The 26707-nt window shown below is 39.7% G+C and overlaps 1 protein-coding gene across 1 annotated transcript in view; it reads right to left on the bottom strand.

Moving 5' to 3' along the window:
- The window catches only part of PDE11A (phosphodiesterase 11A), a 453992-nt gene that overhangs the window by 115120 nt on the left and 312165 nt on the right, over positions 1-26707 (bottom strand). The window contains exons 11-12 of the mRNA XM_003405971.4: positions 681-827; positions 307-414 (exon numbers count right to left, since the gene is read on the bottom strand). Coding sequence (XP_003406019.1) covers positions 307-414; positions 681-827 — 255 coding nt within the window. The remainder of the gene's footprint in view (positions 1-306; positions 415-680; positions 828-26707) is intronic.

Below are 26707 nucleotides of genomic sequence, written 5' to 3'. Positions count from 1 at the left end.
CTCTGCAAAAGATTACTTTGAAAAGCCAAGCATTTCTTTTGTAAAAGAACTAGTTTCCTGAGACAAACCATAGAAAAGAGGCTCCAGCGACCATTCCAAGACTGTGCCTGCCTCAGTGTGTCAGTGATTTTACAGCTCTAAAGCTTAGAAACGCTTACCAAATATATACTCCCAGGTAAGTTCTGACGTCAACTAAATCACATGGCAATTGTTAGCGAAATGGAAATGGAAGGAGAAGGTCTGTGGTCCACACAAGTGATGGACAGCCGCCACCGTATCCACCGTCACTGAACATACTTTACTTACAGTTAACATCGCGAACATCAGTTGGCACACGTTGAAGGCATGTCTCCAGTTGTGGTACAGAACCATGCGATAGTTTTTCCTCACTGTCAAAAGCCACCTACACAGAGTCTGGAATGGGAAGGGGGAGGTTGTGTCATGGCAGTGGTATGTGTCTCCAGTGGACCATTATCCAAATGCTGCCTTGCATCTGAGTAACAACCTTCAATGATCAAAGTCCTTCCATAAACGTATCATATGATTCTCATGGTAATCCCGCAGGGTGCCCAGGGAAGGTGCTATCATCCCTATTTTGTATTTGGAAAACCTGAGGCTCAGAGGGGCTAACCCATTGCCCCAGGGGCCATCCTGAGATCATCCAGGACAGAACATCTTACCTCATAGTCGATTTTAAATTTCTGTACCATCCCCAGCTCCATGAACATCCGGAGAGCAGCCGTGATCATGGCGTCAACGTCGAGAGAAAAGTCATCAAAATGTATGTCATCGATGGCAAGTTCTGACACCAGAGGGATGTTGGCTGCCTGCAAAAGCAGAAGACATAAGTCAAGCCAAGTTCACCAGCTTTCCCAAACCCCACGTCTTGCTGTCCTCCCTGCTTATCAGCAGTGCCACATAAATCAGGCCTGACCTGCACTTACACCCTGATATAGCTAAATTCTGAGCTGTAAATGTCTTTTGTTTCTGAACTGCAAATGAAGGGGGGAGGAGGGGAGGGAAGCTAATCTGAAGATAAAATATACACACAGGATCTAGTCTGCAGAATTTAGAATATAGAGCTGTTCATACAATATATTCTGATGCATATTAAAAAAAACGGGGCACTAAATGAAAGAAACATCTGGGCAGCCAGCAGCTGTGAATTTTAATTGCCGCTATTCAGAAGGAGATGGAATACACCACTTTGTCTTGTTTCTTGTATCCTTATATCGTGTAGCCATACACGTGCTCATTGTTGCATACGAGTTCCGTGTCTTCAGAAGGATGGAAAGGATCAGACAGCACATCTCTGGTGCAAAATATGTTCTCTTAATAAAATAGAGATATTTGGAAGGTAGCATAGTATATGCTTCATTTAAGGAATAAATTTTGCAATATTGTTTAGCTTTATTCTATACAAACCTGACAACGTAATTACAATACTCATCATACATATGCAGGGATATCAAAACAGCCATGTTAGGCAACTGTCAATCAGTCAACCCGCACAAACCGAAAGAGAAGGAAAAAAATCTTTGAAATCATTTTATGCTGATTTGATTGGGTCTGCCATTTCCTTCAGGCCACTCTTGCTAAGGAAGTCATTTTTATGTTGTCGGGTTATCACGGACCATTCCACATTCATATTCCCAGTCTGTTCACTGGGTGTAAATTACCCAGGGAGTAATTCACACCCTGGGACTACTTTGCCTAAGCAATTAAATCCAACTCTGGTCACTCTAAGCATTCCAGAAACCACATAATCAATTCTTCCTTCCCAACTCTGTCTTCCTCCACAGGAGTTTACATCTTCAGGTTAAAATCTGAACACCGGTTATTCACAATATGAAAGAATGATGAACAAATATGTACATTACAAAATAATTTACCTTCTATTCTGATGATTATTTATTCTCATTAAAAAAAATCAATCAGTTTATCCTTCAGTAAATCACTTTAGTATATTAACATGCTTGTAAAAAAAAAATTTTTTTTTTTTTTTTTTTTTAGATACCAGTTCCTTTGCAATAAAGGCAAGGGTGTGAAATCCAAGCACAGTGGCAGAAAACGTGCGTGTGCACACATGTGCGTGTCCCTACTCTTTGCTCCTGGCCCCATGACAAGCACTTTTTTTTTTAATTTTTACTTTCAAAATATTTTTTAATCGAAGTTATACATGCACATAGTTTTATGAGTAAACTAGTTTTACAAGGCGAGTTACACTCACACACACACACAAGCAAATATCTGATATAAAAATTTTCCCTCGCTCAGAGACAACCACTTCCAAATCCTTTAGATTTCTTTTGTGTTTGCCTAAGTAAGATGCTTATAGTCTTATTTCTTGATTATCTCTGTTTTAAGCATTATCCATTGACTTCACAACATTAGAGATGAAGAAGATTAAGCTGTTCTACATGACCTCTGCCAACCTCTGCTGCCTCATACACTGACTCTTCTCACTACCCAATATACTGATATAATAACTTTGCTTAGGTGCATATTCAGGGTCTACATTATTACAACTATGTAAAAGACACACTAAGTCACACAATTTTCTGTGATTGCTTTTCCTTTTCCTTGACAGCATTTTGTATTCTCTGGAGTTAACAATTCTTCTTTTTAATGCTCGCTTAGTTTTCTATGTATTTATCACTGATTCAATCTCCAAACTCTCTACCAGCTGTCTAAGTCTCCTCTCATAATGATTACTTCAGATGCTTCAGGTACTCCATCAGTTTCTTCTTGAAGATATCTCTCCCGGAACTTACCCAACTTCTCCCATCTGGACTGGTCTTCTATGTCTGATATATAGCTGTCAGCCAAGCATGTTTCTTTACCATAATTCTGGGAATGCCTTCACCTCTCTCTTGTGTTTCCTGTCCCACATCTTTCTTGCTTTCTCCCCTCATTTTGGCAGCATCCTTCAAAAGTTCCAAAGAAAAGGTGTGGGTACATAAAATTTTTGAAACTTTGCATGTCTGAAAATATCTTTATGTTATTATCATTCAGTTTGATTGATAATTTGTCTAGATAGAGATTTCTAGGTTAGAAATCATTCCATTTGAATTTCGAAGGCATTGTTCCAGTGTCTTTCAGATTCCAATATTACTTTTCAGAAGTTAGAAGCTATTCTGAGTCCTGATCCTCTCACCCTCCCCGTCATGTTTGTAGGATCTTCTTTTTGCTTTCAGAGTTCTGAAGTGTCATGAAAATGTGCCTTGTTGTGAGTTTATTTTCATCCACAATCCGAGGTACTTTGTAAGCCCTTTAATCTGGAAAATCATGTTCCTTAATTCTAGGAAAGTTTTCAAATGAGCTCTTTGATGACTTCTTCCCCTCTTTTATTTTTCTGGAATTCCCATTATTTGATATTTGGACTTTTTTTCTTTTTTTTTTTCCTTCCATTTTTCATTTCTTTTTCTTTTTGCTCTATTTTCTTGGATGCATCCTCTCTTCTTATTCTTGAGATTTTAATTTCTAGTATACAGTTTTCATTTCTAAGACCTCTTTTTTTGTTGTTGTCTGGATATTCATTTAAAAATGTTTTTTAATAGCACTCAATTTTGTTTCATGGATGCTATTCCTTCTCTTACCTCTTTGAGGGTATTAATGGTAGTTCCTTGACATTTTCTTCTCCTTCACAGTTTAGTTCACTTTCTTCACATTGTTTTAGTGTCTTTCCTCCACATTAGAGGTTTCACTAGCTGTCTGGTCATCTTTGTTGATGGTTCCTGTTTAAAAGTGGGGGCTCTAAAAACATCTATTTGTAGCTTGGGGGAAGGGGGAGGGGGCTTCTCTGTAGGGGGATCTGGCTGACCTGCTTCCTTGGAGTAGCCACCAAATGTTAATATCTTAGGTCTTTGCTATTCAGCTACTTAAATGCCCCAGAGAAGAATCTTCTGGCTGGAGCTTAATAGGGAATCGGGTTAGAAGAGGGTCTTAGCACTGGTATGTAACTGTTCATTTAATCCTCCCTGTTTTTAGTATGTTCTTCTACCCTCAAGTTCTGCACTCTAACCCAAAGGCTCTCTATTATACCCTCTTCAGAGACTAAACTTCTAGTCTCTAAGAAGTGGAGGATTCTGAAAAAGGACCAAAAGGATCTAATTGCTTCTTGGAAAAAAAAAAAAAAATTGCTTCTTAGATCTCCATTTTTCTGTTTATTGTCCACCTTTCATTCCCATTTCCAAAGGTACTTAATTAGCCAATTTCTGAGCTACTGGGGGCAGGAGTCTATGGTATAAATCTGCTTGCCCCTTAGCTTTTCCTATTGCTAGCTTATTTTTGCTTTCTTGTCCATTTGCTTTCTAGCTTCTAAAATTTTGTCAATGTGAGTCTTCTCCTCTCTCCTCCCCCCCTTTTTTTCTTACTTTTAGAGTGTATGCCTCAAAAAAAAAAAAAAAACTCTGTTGTTTTAGTGGAGTTTAGGGAGAGAACAAAAGAAAAATGAGTGTGTTTGATCTACCATCTTTACCCCAAAATCATTGCAATTATTTTTATTAAATGATGCCTTAAGTAATCAGCTTGGGAAACTCATGGGTAAGCCAGCATGTGGTCTTTAGTCCCTGTTTTTCCATATGGGCATGGCCTGGCTATAGCCATGTAGATCTCCTTGTCTTGTTCTGAGCCCGGTGTGTTCACTGTGTCAATCCTGATCTCCTCATCAGCCTACAACAATCTTAGAGGCAGATGCCATGCTTCTTTTTCCTTAGTGAAGCACCAGAACAGCTCTCTATTTCCAACACAGGTTGCAGGGCCTTGTATATAAAGAATGCCAAGTTCTTGGAAAGATCTGAGCTCATTATAATTTGTTCAAATTCAAGTACAACTGGAAGACCACTTCCCATGAGGGGAGAAGCCTTGTCCCAAAAGATGTAAGTCTTTCTGGTCTCAGGAGAGAAGTTTGGTTCTGAACTGCCAGTGGAGGTTGAGCCCTTATAGTTTATAGTCAAGGTGCAGCAATGGTGATGGAAACTGTGTAGAGCTATCCAGGTGGCCTCTGTCTTGCAGATTATTAACAGTGTATTCCCTAATGTCGTTATAAATCTTCTACCCTTCAAAGGCACTAAATTCACTTAATTATCTTAAAAATTAAGGAATATAGGCATTTTTTCATTATGAAATGTTAATGGAAAGGAAATAAGAACATTAGGTTGAAAAATGTTGGATGACCTCTGGTTCACCAAGACCCATCTTTATTGACCTTGCCTTTTTTTTTCCTAATGGGTTGATTGATCCATGGTTAAATCATACCAGTCTATAGATCACCCTGAGCCCTGTTGTAAACCCTTGCTGGCACTTGTAGCTGCAGAGAGAACCCCAAGCCTTTCAGGAATGACCATTTTCAGCTATTTTGAGAAGCGTGGGTAGTTTTCATCTACACATTCCTGGGTTCAAGAGCAGTCTCTGGAGAAAACTAAAATGAGTAAAGAGTCATATGTGTCCTGAGGAGGTGTGCATAGAGGTCTGGTCTGCGAGAGATTTAGGAAGAGCCTTCAGTTGCCAAGTTCACTGTTATAGAGATATGTGCTCCCCATCTCTTCTTCTTTTTATCAGTTATAAAGAAAATGGGACCATATCTTCCAAACCTGTAATTACTATAGTCATAGGATATTAACAAAACAAATCAAAGTCAATTTCTCCAAATGTCAGTCTTCGACTTTTAAATATTTATAAAGCGCCATATCCGTAAATCAATGAGGAGTGCCACAATCCAAAACAACTACTGAATTAATAGCCAGAAAATAACATTTGGATAAAAGAACCATTTGCTTTACTGCAGCAATAAATGAAAACGCAGAATTATGAGTCCTGGAGCTAATCTGAATAATGTTCGAGAGGTGGGACTCTAGCTGGCTGGGAGTACCTGATATCCCTTGACCATTCCTCTTCTTTGTTTGGGTCTTAATAGTTAAGTGGTTATCAAAAGGAGTCATAAAACTGTCTCCTCTAAAATTGAAAAGGTAGCTTTACAAAGAGGCTATAAAATGTTAAAATACAATCCTAGACCTCTTGAGACATGAATATTACATTTTGCAATGCTCAGAAAATGGGAAGAAACAACAAAATGGGTGATGGTCTAGCCCTGGAAATTCAAAGGAAAATCGACTTGTTGCCATACAGCCCATTACCTCACTTATACCTCTGAGCAAAAGCAAAAGTCAGGGAACCTTAGGATCCTGGGATTATTGGAGATGGGAGCATGGGTTGTGGTGATGTGGAAGGCACAACTAAGTTCTTTATTTTGCCAATACTTTCATAGTACTTACTACATGGCAGGCACTGTTGTAGCACTTTATGTGTATTAATTTAGTTAGTCTTCACAAGGGCATAAGAGGTAGGTAATATTAGTAATCCCATGCTGCAAATCAGGCAACTGAAACAGAGCAATTTGCTCAAGGTAGCACGGTTGCGATTGGCAGAGGTGGATTTGAACCTGTGGAGTCTAGTTCTAGAAACCAGGCTCCTAACCACTACCCTGCCTCTAAAATTGAGGCTTATGCTAAGCCAGAAGGTCCCGTGTTTCTTTATTATGGGTGCACTGACTAGCCCATTGGTCTATTTTTTTTTTTTTTATGATGAGTAGTCTGGGCCCATTTAGGGGACAACGTTTTGGTCTTTACTTCTACGGACCCACTTGGGGGAGTCTCTAAACTCACAATTGGCTTTGAGGAGCCCCAGCTGTTAGCTTTGGACTGATCAGAGTGAACAGAATCAGCTCAATACTCCCAAAACCATCCTGAAATAGTAACTTGTCCTCTAGGCAAGCAGAAGCAGACCTTGGACAAATGATGTTAGCCCAGGCCAGCCAGCAGAGCATTCACAGGGTTCTAAGACCACCCTTGACTTTGCAAGGTAACTTGGTAAAATGACGGAAGCAGCAAACCAGTGATTTTGTGGGGCAGAGAGCAGGAAGAAAAGAGATCCTTCTGTCTAGATGGGAGTCTGGGATACGGCCGAGAAGTGCTTAAAAACACACACATGAACTCAGTCTTTAGAGGGATTAGATACTTAATTGGATACATACAGCCATGTTTTTAGTGGTGAATCATGAAATTTTAACTCATTTCTGTTCTTGCTCAGGAAGGAGGACATCATTTCTTATTAATCCTAGAACAATGTAGCTTGTCTGTACCAACTTCCAAGCAGGGAAAAATGGGATGTTGAGGTCCCTTACAGGTTTATCTACAACATGTGACACCCGAGAGGAAAACTATAGCATTCCAAGGAGAAAGATCAATAAAGTTGAGATAATCTGAGGAGTGCACTACTCAGCTGGCTGAGAAGGCCCAGCACGTTTTCAGGCTCTGCCAGCTCATTTATAAAACAACACCAAAAGCTACAAAAGGCTGTGAAGCCACCTAGTGGCATGTGTAGCAATGATGTGAAGATCTGAGTTATGTTCCTGGGGACAAGCATACAACACTGAGATAACCAAGCTCTTACACTGCATGGGTTACTTCTGTACACAGAAGTAGAACATACGGGTGAATATAAATGTCCAAGAATTGCCAAGAAATATTTTAAAAAGAAGAACTATGAGAACCTCTCTTAGCTCTTATTAAAAAATATAGTAAAATATAGATTTTCTCCCTTTAACTCAGCTTATACCATTTGTATCATGTCACCCCCTCTTTAAATACCTTTAAGGGCTCAATGTGGCCTGCTGGATAAAGTAAAATTCCTTTGCTTGGCATTCAAGGCCCTTAATAAACTGGCTTCACATTGACCACCAAATCTTCTAGTTTTCTGTGGAAGCCCTCCAATACATCAGGCTAGGCATTTTACCATCTTTATGCTCATCTTTCAGGTTATCCTAACCCCACCTACTGGATTTAAATTCCCTCTTACTCTTTGCAAATTGGAATTCAAATCCCATCTTCCTTACATATTAATTCCCACTCATTCCTTCCTATCCCATCCTATAGTGACCTTTCTTTATCAGATGTTATGTAAATCACTGTAATATTTACGGTCACTACTCGATGGCACTGGGTTGGGTTTCATGCTCTATGGTTTTCAAGCACACCCATTAGAGTAGAAATGAGCTTCCTGAATCATGTATGAAAATTGTCATGAATGTGTTTATGTGTAATCTCTGCGGAGGGGTCCGTAGCTTTCTTCTGACCCCTGTGTAGTTTAACGTAGGTCCTGGGGTTTAACAAACACTCCAGGTGACCCTCATACACACTTAAGTTTAAGAAGAACTTCCCCTGGGACTGTTTGCTTTTAGGATCTCAGTACCCTACAATGTCTAAGCTTCACCTAGATAGTGACAAAATTTCCCTTAACACTGTTTACCAAATCAAAGAGCACTTTATACATTTGTCTTTTTAAGTGCATAAAAGCAAAAATGTTACTAGTTACTAATAACGATGATAAAAATGAGAAGAAGATTTAAAGAAAGACAAACTCCTAAGTACAATGTATCCCTTTTCTTGTTCACCTTTAATTACTCTAAATTATTGCTTAATCACCTTGGTTTTCTAGGTTCAAGTAGACCTAGCAGCAGGAAAATCTTCTATACCTCAATCACTTCTTTGCGTGATTTTCAGGAATCTTACCAGGAATTAAACATCTTTTTATTTATTTTTTTTGAGCTGTTCTAGTGAATCAATCTTATCCATAACTGGGTTCCATTCATTCCAGAAACTCTTTGTTATCTTTCCAGAAGCAATGTAAGCTTCACAGACAGTCAGGGTTGCCGCGTGTTTTGCTTGTCATGGAGAGAACCAAAAGACACGTGCACAACTGTCCCTTTGAAATAGGAACATTTCTCCCCATGTGACTAGTTCTTTAATATTTCTTACATGCCCTGATTATTCGTGTTTATTAATGAAACAGTTCTCCTTAGCAGCACTGAAATTTTGAATACTGCATTTCAACAGAAGCAAGTCACTTTTAAAGAGATTTTCTTTTTTCTAGGATGTAGTGTTTAAAATAAAATTAAACACAATCTGGTATAATTTCTTAAACAAAGGTGTCAAGTATTTCTTCTTAAACACATGTACGTATACCACATCAGTTTATGTATTTCTATACCTTTCTCTAATTGTTTCATGAAAGACAGTTGTTTAAAAGGAAGCTTACAAGATCAGTTCATAAGGCATCATGGACATTGTACAATGATTGTAAAGGCAGTATGCAAGGTGAAAGAGAATCAGCACTAAGCGCTGATGATATGTTGTACCTTTGATTTAAAAGTGCTGTTCATCAAGCCTATAGTCTCTAAACCAGGTGGGTACTCTGAAGTAAATTTCCTTTTGAAAACTGTTTCTGTTATAAAAGTTTATTGCCTTCTGTTTCAAGTTTAGTCAATATGGTATATCAAAGTTTTTCTTGTTACATACGTACCCAGCTTTGTTCCAAAAAAGTGTTTAATGTAGATTTCAAAGATTCATGCAATACCAGAGAATAAACAGAAATAGGCCAGAAAGACAAGTCAAAGGGAAACTAAGGATAGGAATACAAAACATGATTTGAAGTGACATGGCTAGACTAAATGCATGCCATAGAGTCAATACATTTGCAAAGATGGCCACAAATGTTTCTGCAAGCTTACTAGCACCACTACAAAGAGAACACATGGTAGATGATTTATAGTGTTCATAAGACAAAAACAAAACAAGGACTAAGGAAACCCATAGAGGCACAGCTATGCTTGGCTCTGAGTCCAGAGAGAAACATCTCTTGTGTTTTTCAGTGAAAAATTTCCTAAGCCAGTAATTCTTAAAATGTGGTCTCCAAACCAGCTGCATAAACACCAACTGGGAACTTATTAGAAATTCAAATTTTGAATAAAAAAGCTCTGGAGGTACCTACCCTCCCCACCCCACCCCACCCCCGCCGCCGCTGCCGCCCCTTTTGTGCTCAAGAAGCCCTTAAGACAATTCTGATGGTCACTAAAGATTGAGAACCATTGTCCCTGACATTATCCTTAGAGTAAGCACAGCAATAGAGTCCCTGGATGGTGCAAATGGTTAAGACACTTTGCTACTAACTGAAAGGTTGATCTACCCAGAGAAGAAAGACCTGGCGATCCACTTCCAAAAAATCAGCCATTGAATACCCAGTGGAGCACAGATCTACTCTGACACTCATGGGGTCCCCATAAGTCAGAGTTGACAGCAACTGGTTTTGTTAAGCATAGCAACAAATTACTCAGACTTGGGTGGCTTGGAGAGGTATGCAGATTTGGAGCATGAAAGTAAGAGTGTGAGGGGTTGTCCAAGAAGTGAAAAACCATTGCTTGAGGACTGCTGGCTGTATAATTCTTCTAACTTTTTTGGTATGTTTGAAAAATTTCATAATAAAACAGGGATAAAATAATTCACTGCCAATAAGTAATGAAACACCAAACTAACAATACTATCCTCCAAAGAAAAGGTTTGACTCTACTAGGAATTTCTGCAATGATGTTACTAAAAAGTATGGTTTAAATTCTTCTAGTAATTGCTTTCTCTTGAAACAATTTATTAAATTTACCTTGCAGTTGCCTAGAACACTTATAACAAGAGATGTGGGCTCTAGCCCTTGCTCTGACACCTACTTGCTGAGTGGCTGTTGTGAGAAGTAAATGAAATAATGCACATAAAAAGCCTAGCACAGTGCTTGGAAGTCGGAAACACTGAATAATAGAGTGTTGTGATTGTCGTTGTTGTTGATGTGTTGCTGTTACTCTCATTATTGCGTCTCTAAGCCCCAAGGAAGGAAAAGGTGGGCATATAAGATTTCAACAAGAAGACCCTGAGGAATCCGTTCTATCCGTTCCCATTGTTGTTGTTGTTAGGTACCATGGAGTCAATTTTTGACTCATAGCAACCCCACGTGATAGAGTAGAACCCCCCTATAGGGTTTTCTAGGCTGTAAACTTTATGGGAGCAGATCGCCATGTCTTTCTCCCACGGAGTTACCTGGGTGGGTTTGAATCACTAACATTTCAGTTAGCAGCCAAGTGCTTAACTGTTGCACCACCAGGGATCCTTTTCACTCCCATATGGGACCTCTACATTTAATTCTATGCACATTTATTGAAGGCGTACTTCTGCACCAGGCATTCCACTAGGCGCTAGAGATACACTTGTAAAATTGGTGGGATCCCTGTGCTTACAGTCTGGTGGGGGCCATCAAGAAGTGAGCAGACAATTACAATACAGTGTGATATATGCTGTGATGGGGAAGTACCAGGCACCAGAGGAATACCCTGGGGAGCTTGATGAAATACTTTTAACTTAGTGTCCCTGCCTTAATTCCAAATCATTGTAAAACTCTGGCTTTATAAAACATATTTAGAATAAAAATGTTTAAAAAGAGCTAACACAATAAAAATTTCCAAGGTCATAGAATCTGTTCTGAAACCAAAGAAAAGATGTAGACCCTATATCTGATATGCTCATGCTCTATTAAAGAGGAACGAAGAGTAAACAGAGTGATTATGGAGAAAAACAAAGGTGTAAAGCTCTGAGCTAGCAAGATGAGGGAGCCCTGTGTACCTGAACTTGGACAGGACTGAAATGAACAAGCTCCAGAGCCCCTGAGAGCTGGGGCAGTGGTCCATGACACCCTGCCCGCAGTAATGCTGCGTGGAGTCATTTGTCCTAAGTGTCCAGCACAGTCTTCGCTATTGTGGACGATGCCTGGCACGTGGAAGAAACTCATCAAATATTTATTGGATGTGTGAATTAAAGCCTGATAGTCCCGATGAAAGTTATTTTATTTTCCCCCCAAGCTGTGCCACAATAACTCCTGGTGGATTTGAGGTTTATAGGAACTTTTTGCCAATCACCCCTGTGAATATCCTGGCATTTGAATCAACACACACACATGCACACACACACACACACGCAGAAATTGAAGACCCGGTAAAATAAATAAGTCAGTAGTCTTTTATCTCTGGGTGACTCTAATGATCTATTTGTTTAAACAGCACAAGGGCTGTCTGCAGTAGGAGATGCACAGAGGGGCCCCTAACCTGTGGCTCTGGTCTCCAGACTCCAGTCTGAGCTTGGCAGCTGTGTGACTCTGAGAGGTAATTTAGCCTCCTTCACCCTCCAAGAAGGACATGGATCCTTGCAGGGTGGATGTGTGAATGTTCCATGGTGGTCTTATGAGGTTATCACGAACTTCTCTTTGTGCCCCTCTTCCCACATCTTAGCAGTGGGAGAATGGGATATTTTCAAGCAGCTGAGGTTCTGTTGATTGCATTAGGCTGTAAGGTTTAGGGATGCGAGATGGGAATTCCCTAATGAAGGTGCTGCCAGTCCAGCATGGTCTTTCTAAACCAGCAAATTGCTGCCTTTAGTCTTGGTTCTGCCAGAACTACCACCCTTTAATATCCCGATTTTTGACTCATGTGCTTGTTTGCAAATCCCAATCTCAATCTGATGCTCTGTGGGCCTTGCTTGAGTCCTTGCTGATTCTCCCTCCTGGAGCCTCACCTGAGAGATGGTAGCCACTGATCTTTCTTCCACACTCCACGGCACCCGTTAGCATATAGAACATGTGGCAAAGGCTCTATAATTGTGTGATGAGTGAGGGCAAGCTCTGCATCCACTGGTAGTTTACCTGAGTACCTAAATCCACCTCAACAGTACTAAAAGAGGCGTAGGAAGTTAAATGATATAAAGAGATTTCTAGAAAATAACATAGGCCACCATTTATAAAATAATAGTGATTTTATAAATGAATAATTAGGTTTAATCAACACTGATTCCATTTTAAAGAATAATACACTTCAAATGTCAGCTTCTTATAGCCTAAATACCCCAACCAACAGCCACACTATATTAGTTTTAGAACAATCTTTTTTAAGGATCTTAGAAAACAAAACAACTCCACCCAACATTCTCAACTTTTCCGCTATTAGACTTGGCACACTGTAATTTCCAGAAAGACTTGGATTTAGTGAATAGGCTTATATGTTTCACAAACAGAAACTTGCAAAAAAACAGTCAGAAATTCCCAACTGTTAGTAGAAATGGTGTAAAGAAAAAAATGTGACTTTATGTACAAATATGACCTTCACATGAGTCCAATGGATAACTGCCTACTAGACAGGCTGAGGAGCCCTGGTGGCACAATGGTTAAGAGCTCGGCTGTTAACCAAAAGGTTGGCAGTTTGAATCCACCTGCCACTCCTTAGAAACTCTATGGGGCAGTTTTATTCTGTCCTACAGGGTTGCTATGAGTCGGAATCCACTTGATGGCATTGGGTTTTTTTTTTTTTTTGTAAGAAAGCTGAGAGGAAGAGCTATGATTCCAGGTGAGCTTTTTCTCCTACCTGTCCTAAATACCACCACTAGAGATTTATCAACATTGATCAGAGAATTCTTCCCTATTAAAATGAAAATGTTTCTGGGGCAGTGGGGATGGAAGAAAAGACTCATAATGAAGAGCAGAAAATGAAAATAATTCCCGAAGGAATGAGATTACAATAACTGCATCTCAGTGGTGATTACACAGAAAAGGAGAAAAAAAAAAGAAGACAAGAGAACTTGTGTACCAGCAAGAGTACTGGAGGTGAGACTTCGAGGAATTTTAAGCCCTGGTGATAGAATGGGGTTAGGAAACCAGTAATAGGGACAAGGTGGCTTGGGTCAGCATTTAATTAACAGTTAAAGATTAATAAATATCATATTCCTTTGTTTCTGTAGTTTGAAATTATGTTTTATCAAAAGATTACCACCAATAAGAATTTAAGAGAGCAAGTAAACACTAATGCTGAACCACAACACTTAAGGCACAGATGCCTGGAGCCTGGAAGGGTATGAAATGGTAGAAAAGGACAATGTTGGGAGATCAAAGGGAACTGGAAGCTCAACTTCCCCTCCTCATGGTTTTGATAAAAGTCAAGCTGACTCTGTCCCAAGTGTACTGCGTCATGGCCCTGTTCCAAAGTTCTACACTCCACTATCAGAGCAAAACCAAGAAGGGGCAAAACTCTGGATTAGAATCAGTAGCTAATGGCCAACCCAGGGATGAAGAGGATGGTGCAGAGTCACTGACCAGCACATGGACGTTGTTTGGGTTTTCCATTCATGGCACTTACCTGGCCCTACACTCTGTCTTCCCAGGTCTCCTCTTTTTGATTTGCTATTTGAGGCTAGTAGTACTTGCCCCTGTGGACATATGGAGCTGGTCACCCAACTATCACTATGGTCAGAAGAAATATTTCAATATCCATGCACTCAGTATAAATTATTTTTTCCATTCTGTGCATAAAAAAGTATGGCAGAGCTTCTTGTTACTTTTCAAACTACGTAGCTCTCTACTGTTTCCTCAGCATTCAGTTGTGTTGTGTGTCTTCTTGCAGAAAAATTGACTCTACTTTCCATGTGTTTTTCATGGTTCCTCTATACAATAAGAGAAATAAGAATTTATATACTTTTACTTATAGATCCAGTAAATATTTATATTGATTCATGCCATAAAAGCACAAGAAACATTATAAAAACAGTGTCTACTGCTAGGGCTGAATAAAGCAATCGCTTGCAGTGAAGAAGCAATCGATCAAGTGAGGCAAAGGGGCTTCGTGGCCCAATTCCTCAACCAGAATTCCCCGTCTTAAATTGTACCTGGATTTATTCTTGGCTGGACAGAGGTGTTCCTGTATACATACACACACATATACATGTGCATGCACACACATACACACACACCTTGTTTTTAATCTGGTCTTGACTTAGATATTTCATTAGCTGTTTCTGTCTTGCCCTTCAGCCAGACTGTTCCCTCATGATAACGAGCACTTTAATTTTGTCCTGATTATGTTCTTGGTGGTATATATCTGCATTCCACCTAAACTGAATATACTGAGTAGGGCAAAGATATTTTGGAAATTAAATTATATTTCAAAACCCACATGTAACAGTCAGTGAAAATATTCAAAAATATAACAACACTAATATATTTTTTTTAAATATCAAATGACACAGGAAGCATCAAAGGAAGATGAAAGGAATATACAGAGTCACTGTACCGAAAAGCATTGGTCAGCATTCAGTCATTTCAGGAGGTAGCATATGATCAAGAACCGATGATATCAAAGGAAGAAGTCCAAGCTGCACTGAAGGCATGGAAAAAAAAACAAGGCTCCAGGAAATGATGGAATACCAGTTGAGACATTTCAACAAACAGATGCAACACTGGAAGTGCTCACTCATGTATGCCAAGAAATTTGGAAGACAGTTACCTGGTCAACAGACTGGAATAGATCCATCTTTGTGCCTATTTCAAAGAAAAGTGATCCAATCGAATGCGGAAATTATCGAACAATACCATTAATATCACATGCAAGTAAAATTTTGCTGAAGGTAATTCAGAAATGGTTGCAGCAGTACATCAACAGGGAACAGCCAGAATGCTCCTTAGAAGAGAGACTTCATCTCACATACTTTGGACATGTCATCAGGAGGGACCAGTCCCTGGAGAAGGACATCATCCTTGGTAAAGTAGAAGGTCATCGAAAAAGAGGAAGGCCCTCAATGAAATGGACTGACACAGTGGCTGCAACAATGGGCTCAAGCATAACAACGATCATGAGAATGGCACAGAACCAGGCAGTGTTTCGTTCTGCTGTACATAGAGTCACTATGAATCAGAACCGACTTGACAGCACCTAACAACAACAGGCATTGTGCTAAGTGCTTTGTTGTATCTCAATTATTCCTCACAACAACAAGCAAAGTACAATTTACAGATGAAGAAACTGAGGTTAAGAGGATAAGTAACTTGCCCAAAGTCATATAACAAGAAACTGATGGGACTAGAACTCAAACTCAAGTAATTGGTCCCCTGCACTCGATGTTCGTGACCATTACCCTATATTATCTGCACGATCAGTTGAATGCACTCTCAGCTTAGCTCCACTGTGGCGTTGCCATGGTATTATTGCTTCCAGCGTTTTTCTCTTCCATGCAGCTTTTTTTTTTTTTTTTTAATTATAACTTGGTCTTTGTGAATCTGTCTCTCAGGGGTGGATTAACCAGTAAGCAAGGTATGCAGAGGCTTACAGTAAGCAGGGTATGCATGGGCTTACCTGTGTTTACATCTTTGATGTGATGAATGACAGGTGAAATTGTGCACTATGGATTAGTAAGTAAGCACAAGTAAGCCTGTGCGTACCTTGCTTATGGATAATGCATCCCTGCCGTCTCTCACCATTTATAAGTTCCATAAGGAAATATTAAGATTCTCCAGTGTCAGCAATTATTATAGCCTAAATGTGTTTTTAGCACTCGTTCATGGCTGGTACTTAAATGTGGGTTGGTGGAATGTCAAGCGCATAATCGTTTCTGAAGCCAAACAGATGTGCATTTGACGGTGAGATTTGCCACTTCCTAGAACTATGGTCTTGGACATCCATTTCCTCTTCTGAAAAAGAAACATACCAATAACCACCTCTGATGGTTGTTAAAAAGGTTAATCAGATAAAATACCTAGCACGGTGCCAGGCTAGTCCTACGCCCTCAACATATGATGGCTGTCATTGTTGCAAATGAATTGAATACTAAGTATCCAGGAATTCAAAATAAATATTTCATGTCATCCCAGGAAAAGTGGTTTCCTTAAAAAGTATCCTGATTACAATTCCAGTCCTTCCTCTCCCTGGTGTCCTAGAGAAGGAAATCTGGAAAGGATTTCTCTACCCCAACAAACACCATATTTACACTTGAAAAGAAATATATTCAGTGCTGGCGTATCCAAGATACACTGGAGGAAAACATGATTCATCAAGTTCAAGTTAAACATCTCAAAAGATAAGGATCAGGGAGGCAGTAAACTTGTCAAACTTGAAATCAAGCTGCTGTTCTGCCAGGGAAGGCGATCCTCTTGTGGAGAGTGGGCAGTGGAGTCATTCTTCCACCTACATCTTGCTCATTCAAGCCTTCTCTTACCATCCTTGTGTTTGTATCATTGTACTTCCCTTTTTGAGAAAATTACTGCATGGCTATGCCGTCAAGAAAAGGCCCAGGAAAGATCTCTCATTCTCAGAGACCTCCAGGATGCTCGCCTCACCTCCTTTCAACCCACCTAGCCCAACAGAACTCCTCAGCCAGCCAGGCTCTGCTCATATCTATTTCCTCAATGGAGCCTTCCCAGGTGCCTCTCACAAACCACGGGCAACGTCTCCAGCACGAATTCGCCCAGAATTTTGTCTTTGTCTCTTCTGTAGCATTTACATTAATCTACTCTCTATCAAAGTTATTCATTCATTCAATATATTTATTGAGGGCTTACTATGTGCCAGGCACTTTGCGAAGTTCTGTGTATTTATGCATTTATCCCACAAGACAGGGATTTCCTGAAGAGCAGGACAGAACAGAAACTCTGTCTGCTTTATTCTTGTACCACCCAGGGGGCCTGCATGTGGCAGGAATTCAGTAAACATTAACTAAATTCCACTGACAAATGTAGGAAGATACTTTGGGAACACTTTCCCCAGGAGGAAGAGTTGGTTAGGAAAATAGGAAGCCGTATCTTCAAGTCTGAAGAAAAGCTCCATTTTAAATGGGTAGTAGGTGTTATGGAGGTGCCAACTTTTAACCCCTCTCCTGAGAGTGGTTCCCACTGATAAGAGGGAGGAGGGGCCAGCATCATGGGGAGAGTTAGGGACCAATCTTAGAGCAGTGTACTGCCAGCTATACTTTACTACTCTGCTGCTTCCAAATTTTTTGGATTCAGTGTTTCTGCTTTTGCTTCCTGCTTATATAAACAAAAACAAAACAAAATCAGTTGCCATTGAGTTGACTCCAGCTTACGGCAAACCCACATGTGTCAGAGTGCTCCATAGGGTTTACAATGGCTGATTTTTTGGAAGTAGCTTGCCAGGCTTTTCTTCCAAGACCATTTGCATCGCTCAGGGACTCCTCCACATAAGTAGCAAAATGATTTAATGACGTAAAGAGTTATTTGCCAGAGCTGTTTGTAATGGTTTTCCTTTAGTTCTCTTCTGAGTCAAGAAGAGGGCTAGAAGAATCAAACTTAACACAGATGCTGATTACAGACACCAGATGTAGAACTTAGGTTCTAAGTAATGGTATTTTGGTGCTTTCCTTGTTTTCTGTTAAACTCTCATAGATTTTGGTAATTAGGATTATTGATGGTTACCGCCTCATAGGAGTTAAGTGTGCAAATGTTATTCTCTTGGTTTCAGCTGTGAAGGAAAGAAGCTAAGAACAAGGGCATATGAAGAGGGTATGGAACTCATGGAGCCATGGTGGTGCAGTGGTTGAGAGAGCACGGTTGCTAACCCGAAGGTCAACAGTTCAAATCCACCAGCTGCACCTTGGAAACCCTACGGGGCAGTTCTACTCTGTCCTACAGGGTTGCTATGAGTCAGAATCAACTTCATGGCAACAGATTTGGTTTGGTTTTGGTATAGAACTTATAAAATGGGAGACAGGGAAGTTAGGGGTGAAGGAAGGAGATTGGGTCATCAAGTATTCATTGGGCACTTAAAATATGCCTTGAAAAATTCAAGCACTGAATAAGAGGACATAGTGTGGAAATGCCTCCCAAACCAACCTTGCTTGATCTAGGATGGCCGAGAAGTTGTGGCTCATTCAGATCCTTTGAAGAGAAATAAGAAGAAAGGGAACTAACATATTTTTAATGGCTATTACCTGCAGCTAGTTTCTCATTGAATATTCACACCACACCGAGACTCAGAGAGGCTAACTAATTTGCTGTAAGAAGCTTGAGTAACTTAAGAAGTTACCAGAAATCTAAAGAGAAAAGGCAGGTGATAGAGTAATGATCTGGACAGTTTTATAACTCTTAAGTCCAGTTATGCCACTCCACATATGATTACTGCATGGAAAAAGGGAGTTAGTAGTAGGTGGAAAGTAAGGAAATTCAGACAGTATCTTAGCATCTGGTATTAAGAATAAAATGTGTCTACAGTGCCCTTCCCCTCACCTGTTGTCATGGTATTGGTTAACAAACAAAACAGGAATCAGAAAGGGGTAACAGACTGGGGCTATGCATAAAATCCAAGTTGGAAATGAAAGAATATGTGAGCAAAAGACCCTAACATCTACGTCAGCTTTGGCTGGATGAGATAACTTTTGATTTTTGGGTATCTGGGTCATTCAGAAGAAAGAAAAGCCAGTTGCCACCTGGTGTCCAAACCAAAAAGACCAATAGGCAAAAGTTTCTCCAGTGGGCTGAGTCCTCCTCACCACTGAGAAGCAGGATTGGCATCAGCCAAGGGGACCAGGGGACAGAGAGGTCTCCTGCCAGAGCCTGTCTGTTAGCTTATTGCTTACCCATGGGGCCTCTGCACCTTCCAGTAGTTCTTGGACTGCTGCCACTGAAGTATTGCAGGAGCTGGACCCAAGCCACAATGAGCAAAGGAAAATAATAATGCACAGGAGCAGACCCAGCCAAGAGAGAGACAGATTAAGTGGCTGCTAATGAAATAGAGCTGCTAGAGGAGACAGAAGAAAATGTGAACATCATCCTCAGCACCACAATTATGTCTAAGGCCTACAGCACAAAAATAGGATGAAATATGTAATTTCCCAGTAAAAATTCAGTAGGTAAACTGAAGAAGATGGTCTCTGTGGAGAGCCAAAGTAGTTAAGAAGATCAAGTGGAAGAAACACATCAAAGTAGAAGAAACACAACCAAAGTAGAAGATCAAGTGGAAGAAAATATATAAAAATTTGGAAACCTGGTGGGAAAAGATAAAATACTTTGAGGAGAGGTCCAGGAGGAAAATGGGTAAACAGCAGGGGTCCTAGAAGGGGAAAAAGGAACAGCGGAAATAATTCAACAAAAATAGAACATTTCCCTAAATAGAAAAAACACACAGTCTGTGGAACTGATAAAAAAAAATTACCTATACCCAGGCACACTGTGGTAAAATTCCTGAAATCTAAGACAGAAGAAAAAACTCTAACAGGCTGCCAAACAGAAACAGTGAGTAACTTAAAAAGGAGAAAACCAGACTGGCATTTGATTTCTCAATGCAACCTTGGAAGCCAAAAGATAACATCTATGTACATGTAAGACAAAGACTGCGGCCCTAGATTCTTACATTCCCAAAGATGGGCTTCGCCTGCTGGTGTGAGAGAAGAGTATTTGTGGCTAGGTAAGGATTGAGAGCTTCTTCTCTCTCTGAATCCTTAAGGATTCAGAGCTTCTTACCAAACAACTGGGCTAGAACAGGGACCCCAAGGGAATGAAAAATGAAGAGGAAAGGGAAAAGGTGGTAAGCAATGAAATTGCAATATGGAGAGTGAAATCTAAACAGAAGATAATAAAAGAGTGATGGAATTATCTATTGTAAGTGTCAAGAATTTCTGAAATAAGAGATATTGACTGCCAGGGGAGATCTAATAACCGACTGGAGCTGAATGTATTAAACTACGATAACAAGACTCAGAGTGGGGGCAGGTGAGGTGGGTGGGCACAGGTAAGAAAAAGAAAGGCATTTCAAATAACTCAGCTGAGATGGAGGTGGGAAGTAGAAACATTTTAAAGGTTTATCAAGGTGGTGGCAACAACAAAAACAGTGGGAAAACAGTTGGCTTATGTCTCCATATAACAGTAAGTTATTGGGGTATTCTCTCAAGTGGAGGAGTAGAGGTTAGCTTGAGAAGTACCATACACCTGGGGCTGGCTTCACTATTCCTGAATTAATATGTAATTTTCCTCAACTGTGCCCTGTTGTGAAAATTTGGCTCCCATTTCTAAATTCTCCCTAGCTCTGGAGACCACTACTTCCCGCTCTGACCTTTTTTAGTGCTCTCCTTTGTACTCATTCGTTTTTGGCAGCAGTCTGGGCTTCAGCCTTACCCACCCCTCAGTCACCACACTTCTCAGCTAGGTGGGATAGTGGCAGCACAGGCAGTTTACTATGAAGAGTCTGGGCCAAGCCCAAGATGGCTCTGTATCTTCTACTCTAGAAGGAAAGAATAGAAGTTGATTCTGAAAGTATTATTTCCAAATAGCTCTCTTGGACCAGTTCAAATACTTGGGGATGCTGGGATGATTCTACTCATCTTCTTTCTTATTCCCTCTCCATGTACTCCAGGTTCCTTCTAAATCTGAGCTTCATTTTCAATCTTTGGGTTCTTGGGGAACTTGTGGCTTGTCTTTTATTGTGTTGTGTTGAGAGATTTCAGAAAAGCATTTGAGAGATCTTGGTCTTATCCTCAGCTCAGCTCATTTGGAACAAACAGAATAGAAGTGAGTCTCTGGATACCCTTCAGAAATCCCCCAAAATGGTAGAAGGCTGGCACCTCAGTTTAATGCCAGAGAAGTTGAACAACTAGCCCAACGTGAGCATGCCTGCTGACAGCAGAGCCAGTATTAGAATCTCCTGGTTTCCAGGTTAGGCCTTTCTCTACCAGATCCTGCTGCCCCTCCCAAGTCCCTCTTCCAATTTAAGGCAGAATTCACTAACATTCCAGGCACCCTGCTCAACTTCTGTCTTAGATTTGATTCTAATTGGTAACATTCTCTAGCTTTTATCTTGAATGTGAGACATTTCAGATAATGCATTTAACATAATGATCACATTTATACTTTTATACCCAGAAAGTTCTGGCACATGAAACATTTTTAATAAATCTAATAAATGATAAGGAGCCCTAGCAGCACAATGGTTAAGTGCTCAGCTGCTAACCAAAATGTTCGAATCCACCCCCTGGCTCCACAGGAGAAAGACCAGGCAATCTACTTTTGTAAAGATTACAACCTAGAAAATGCTATGTGGCAGTTCTACAATGCACACATGGGGTAGCTATGAGTCAGAATGAACTCAACAGCACCCAACAACAATAAATGATAATTTATCCAAGAGAATATTTTCAAATTGTAATTACAACTGAGAGCAAATTTTTTCCTTTATGAAGATAATTTGGTTAAATGGAAATTTTAGATCATCGAGTCTGTCTTACAGACCCATGTAGGAGAACTGTGCACCAGCTCATCTGAAAAACTGAGCAGGCATATTATAAATTTATATTCTGAAAATGAATCAAATAATATTTCTCACAATTCAAGTTACTCTTACAAAGACACACCAGGTGAATAAAGCCCTTTTTCCATTTTATCTATTCACATCTTATTAACTACTGAGATCATACAGTGCCTCTGTATGGATCATTCTTGGAAGAGTCATGAACTGCAGAGTGAATTAAAAAAAGCTTCTTGCTCTTGTCTAGTGTTGCTGGATATAAACTATGGGTATGAGACAGCAGTTATTTTTTTATTCTTTTAAAGGTCACATAGGATAAATGATTACAATAACATTTCAACCACTGACTGTAGGTTTTTACTAGTAAATCCTGATATTGATTTGAAAAGCTGCAAATCTTACGTTCAAATATTTCTGATTGGACCACAAATCCTTAAAAATCAAATCTTTTTCTGAATGAAGGATCTCTGAAAATAGGTGATGGATTTCATGAGCTGTCAAAGCAAAAATGTTACATTTCATAGTTTGTCACTGAATATGATATAAAACAGCTGAAGGCAGATTATTTATATTGATGAAGTTATTCTTCAGCATTGGAAGTTGTTTTCTAGGAAATAAATGTAAAATGTAGAAACAGCTTTTTGCCGGAACTAGAAATTTACTGCTTTAGAATTAGGTGATGGAAAGTAATATGGATTAATTCCAAAAGCCATTTTCTTTGAATCAAGTATGAAGTACGCCATTGTAAGTATAGGCTAGAGTGGACTACTTTTCCCATCAGACACACTATATTTTTCTAATCATCTACTATTATTTTTGCTGGAGATAACAGGATTTCATCTGCCCATTTTGTTGTTGTTGTTGTTATTGTTTATTTTTACACTTCTCTCCTAGAGGTCACCAAAATTAGATTCATATTTCAGTCAGTTTTAAGTATGCCAAAAATTAATCTTCCATTTCTGAGTAGAGGGTGCAGGGTTAAGAAGCTAGTTAGCACTGTTATTTTCTATGGCTACAGATATGGTCTTTACTGTAGTCAACTTTCACATTAATAAATGTGTCACAAAGGCCTGATAAAAGGAATGTGTCTAGACCAGACAAATCCCACACCACAGCTCCCCAAACAACTAGGATTAGTTAATACCCTACAGAGATGGGTCTGGAAAGCCATCTTCCCATAATAAAGATGTCAAAAGATACTCACTAGACAACATAGAAGCTGGCATATGTGTATAAAAAAAATGTGTATATCTACATCTAAATAAATAAAATATAAATAATCTATTATTTTAAGCCTTATGAATCATTTTTTGCAAATAAGGATCACAATTATATGATGCCTAGGGGTGGATTAACCAGTAAGGAAGGTTCACATGTACTTACTTGTGTTTACTTACTAATCTGTAGTGCATAATTAGTAAGTAAGCACAAGTAAGCCTGTGCATACCCCAGGTGAAACCCATGTAAAATTGTGCACTACAGATTAGTAAGCAAACACAGGTAAGCTTGTGTGTACCTCGCTTATTGGGTAATCCATCCCATCTGGTAATGATTTGGTAATTATTGATGCAAAATGTTCTTTAAAAAACTGAAAAGTATTGTAAAGATATTTCTATTTTACAGAAAAAAAAAAAAAACCCACTGTCATTGAGTCGATTTCGATTCATAGCGACCCCATAAGGTCTCCAAGACTATAAATTTCTATGGAAACAGATTGCCACAGCCTTCTCCCTCAGAACCACTGGTGGTTTCAAACCATTGATAGGAGTGTAAATATGTATATACTGACATAGTTCACATGTGAATTTATAAGCATATCCTTCCATCATTCTCTCCTCCATATTAATTGTTATTTCCCTTAATTGGTAGAGCAAAGTGTACTCTACATGTTACAGCAGGGCATACTGCAAAGAGCATTTAGAGACAGTGGTCCAATCCCAGCTTTGACACTGAATAAGTTACTTCACCTTCCTGAACTGTAGCTCCCCATCAGGTCAAGAAAGCCAGTACCACTAATCTCAGAGAATTGTTTTGATGACTAAATTAATACAACATATGTAAGGTGCCTGGCACATCATAGATACTCAATAAATGATAGATATGTTTATTATTATCATTATGATTTTCATCACACCTACCTTGAATAACTTCCTAGGCCCTTGGCTATTGGCATAGAGCATGGCCGCTATACTTTGCTGTGAGTTAAAAACTGCTGATTGTTATATTACCAATTACAAATGGAAAAAGATGAGGTAGTTGGAAAAAGGAGTATATATGAGTCAGATATTCAGGGGATGTCCTGGGCAGAAGGGAGATGCAAGCTCCCTTCTTAGACCCTGAAGACTGGAGTTTAGGTTTCTTTTACAACAGTACATAATCTCAGCTGCACATAAGAAACCTCGCCACCTCTGCCCCGTAAAATACAAATCACTGACTACCTGTTTTTATCTCAGGCAGTTAGGTGGTTAGTATATCGTTAATTCCTGCACATACTCAAGCTCAGCATCACTGTCAGATCCATTTTATTTCCACCTCTTTCTTTCACAGATCCCTGGTTGGAGGTAAAGACCTGCTCTCTGAGTGTCTCTAGGTATTCTAAGACAATATGACTCTTTAGGAGCTCTCCTTCTTTGACGCAATTTACAGCTCAAAACAGTAACAGATTTTATTTTCAGCATGGAAATGCTGACAATAAAATGGAGCAGCTTTGAAATATACTTTACTGTAATTAAAATGACTTGCTCTTTAGAAGTACCCAAGACGAGTCTTTATTTTAACTGTTATTTAATGATGAGCATAATAATTAAAGGCTCATCCTCAGAATTGTATCAAAGTCAGGACCTGGGTGTCCTGGAGTGTTTCAGGCTCACTATTCTTGAGACCCTCTGTGCCTTTCCTTTGACAACTCTGGCCCAGGCCAGCGTGTGCCCAGACTGGTGTTCTCTGGCACGCTGTTACGGGAACTGTTAATAGATGGGCCGTGAAAAAGGTGTAGCCAAAAATGGCTGGGTAAATTTGATACTCTACCGTAGGAGTCGCAATGCACATGAAGATACCAAGACTCAGAAATTTACAGTAAAGGTTCCTGTTTTACTTTATTTAATCTAGTATTTACAGGGAAGTTTTTGTGGGTGTGTGGCACATCTATTAATATTCTGTGGTACAATGTTCTATGAGACACCAGTTTGGGAAATATTCTAGACCTGTGCTTTTCATTCCTAGTTCCACAATAGAATCATGCAGGCGTTTAAAAAATATATACCAATGCCAGCTCCCCAGGCGAATCTAATGTCCAGCCAGGGCTAAGAATCACTGACCCAGACCTTCCACTTACACGCCAATTATCCCATTTCTAGTGCGTGGAGCCACAGCGACTGAGAGAAGAGTAAAATCCTTCCAAAGCACTGACATGGCAGAGATGTTTTCTCTGGGGCAGATCTGGATCTACCAACTGATCTTAAAATTTTAGCTGATGCCGTAATTTGCTGGTGTCATGGGGCTTATGTCCTATCATGCTTCTTTTCCCTGGCTGTTGGCATCTTCAGTGGGGAGTGGCAGGCTGGCTGCTCCACCCAGAACCTTTCTTAAAAACCCATACCTGCTAATATCATGCCTTTTGGTAAGTGAGGCCATAATAGTAGAACTGCCCCATAGAGTTTCCAAGGAGCGCCTGGTGGATTTGAACTGCCATAATATTAGCAGTTATCAGTTTTTAGGAAAGGTTCTGGATAAAGCAGCCAGCCTGACCCCTCCCCACTGAAAATGCAATCATGGATTTAGGTAAAACAGGAAGGAGCACTAGTGGTGCAGCAGTTAAGTGATGGCTGCTAATCAAAATGTTGGCGGTTTGAATCCACTCAGCAGCTCTGCAGGAGAAAGACCAGGCAATACTTTCATAAAGATTATAGCCAAGAAAATCCTATGGGGCAGGTCCTTGTGACCTACTAATTCTGTGACCTTGGGTGAGTTACTTTGCTTCTTTAGGTCTCATTCTCTTTGCCCATAAAATGAGGTAATAATATCTAGCTCATAGAGTTGCAACTGAGCAAGATTACAACTTAGATTTCCTGAGTTTAGTCTCCTTTAGATGCTTACACCCAAACATTTAAAAGAAGATCTAAATGTTTAACAGCTCTCCAAGGTTTATCATCTGTGAAGCTGGGGCAGACTCACAAGCTTTGTGTCATGTATCAATTCATTAATTCAGTCATCAATTTATTGTTTTATTCATTTAACAAATATTTTATTGAGCACCTGTATGTTCCAGGAATTGTGTTAGGCACTGGAGATACGGTGTTCTTCAAGGTAGCTTACAGACTGCATCATTATTTAAGCCTGTTAGTGGTGCACAGAAATTATATTCACATACTAAAATTTATTAATGTGAATCTACAGAATTAACATGCATGTAATAGTATCGGATCTACAGTTACTATGTTGTCTGTTGTAATTATAATTACTATTAATTACGGTTAATTTCCAATTTGACTAGCTTTCTGGAAAAGCAGTCAGCACCTTCCGTGCATGTTGCTGCTCTAAGCTGGCAAATAAGAGACACTCTGGGGAATCAGCGTGAAGAATCTATACTGAGGGAGCTCTTACCATCACCCTTGCTGCTTGCTGGGCAGTAGGCTGAAGTCCTCAACTAATGACAAGATATGTATGGGCTCCTGACTTTGAACCATTTAGAGTTTAACTGTTTTTAGTGTTTGAGAAAGTATGCCCATCTGTCCATACAGTCTGAAGTGATGTGAGGCCAGGTCCTCAGCAAGG

Source organism: Loxodonta africana, chromosome 6, assembly GCF_030014295.1.
Source record: "Loxodonta africana isolate mLoxAfr1 chromosome 6, mLoxAfr1.hap2, whole genome shotgun sequence".
Taxonomy (NCBI): domain Eukaryota; kingdom Metazoa; phylum Chordata; class Mammalia; order Proboscidea; family Elephantidae; genus Loxodonta; species Loxodonta africana.
Note: the sequence above shows the minus strand (reverse complement) of the source record. Positions and strands in the feature narration are given on the sequence as shown.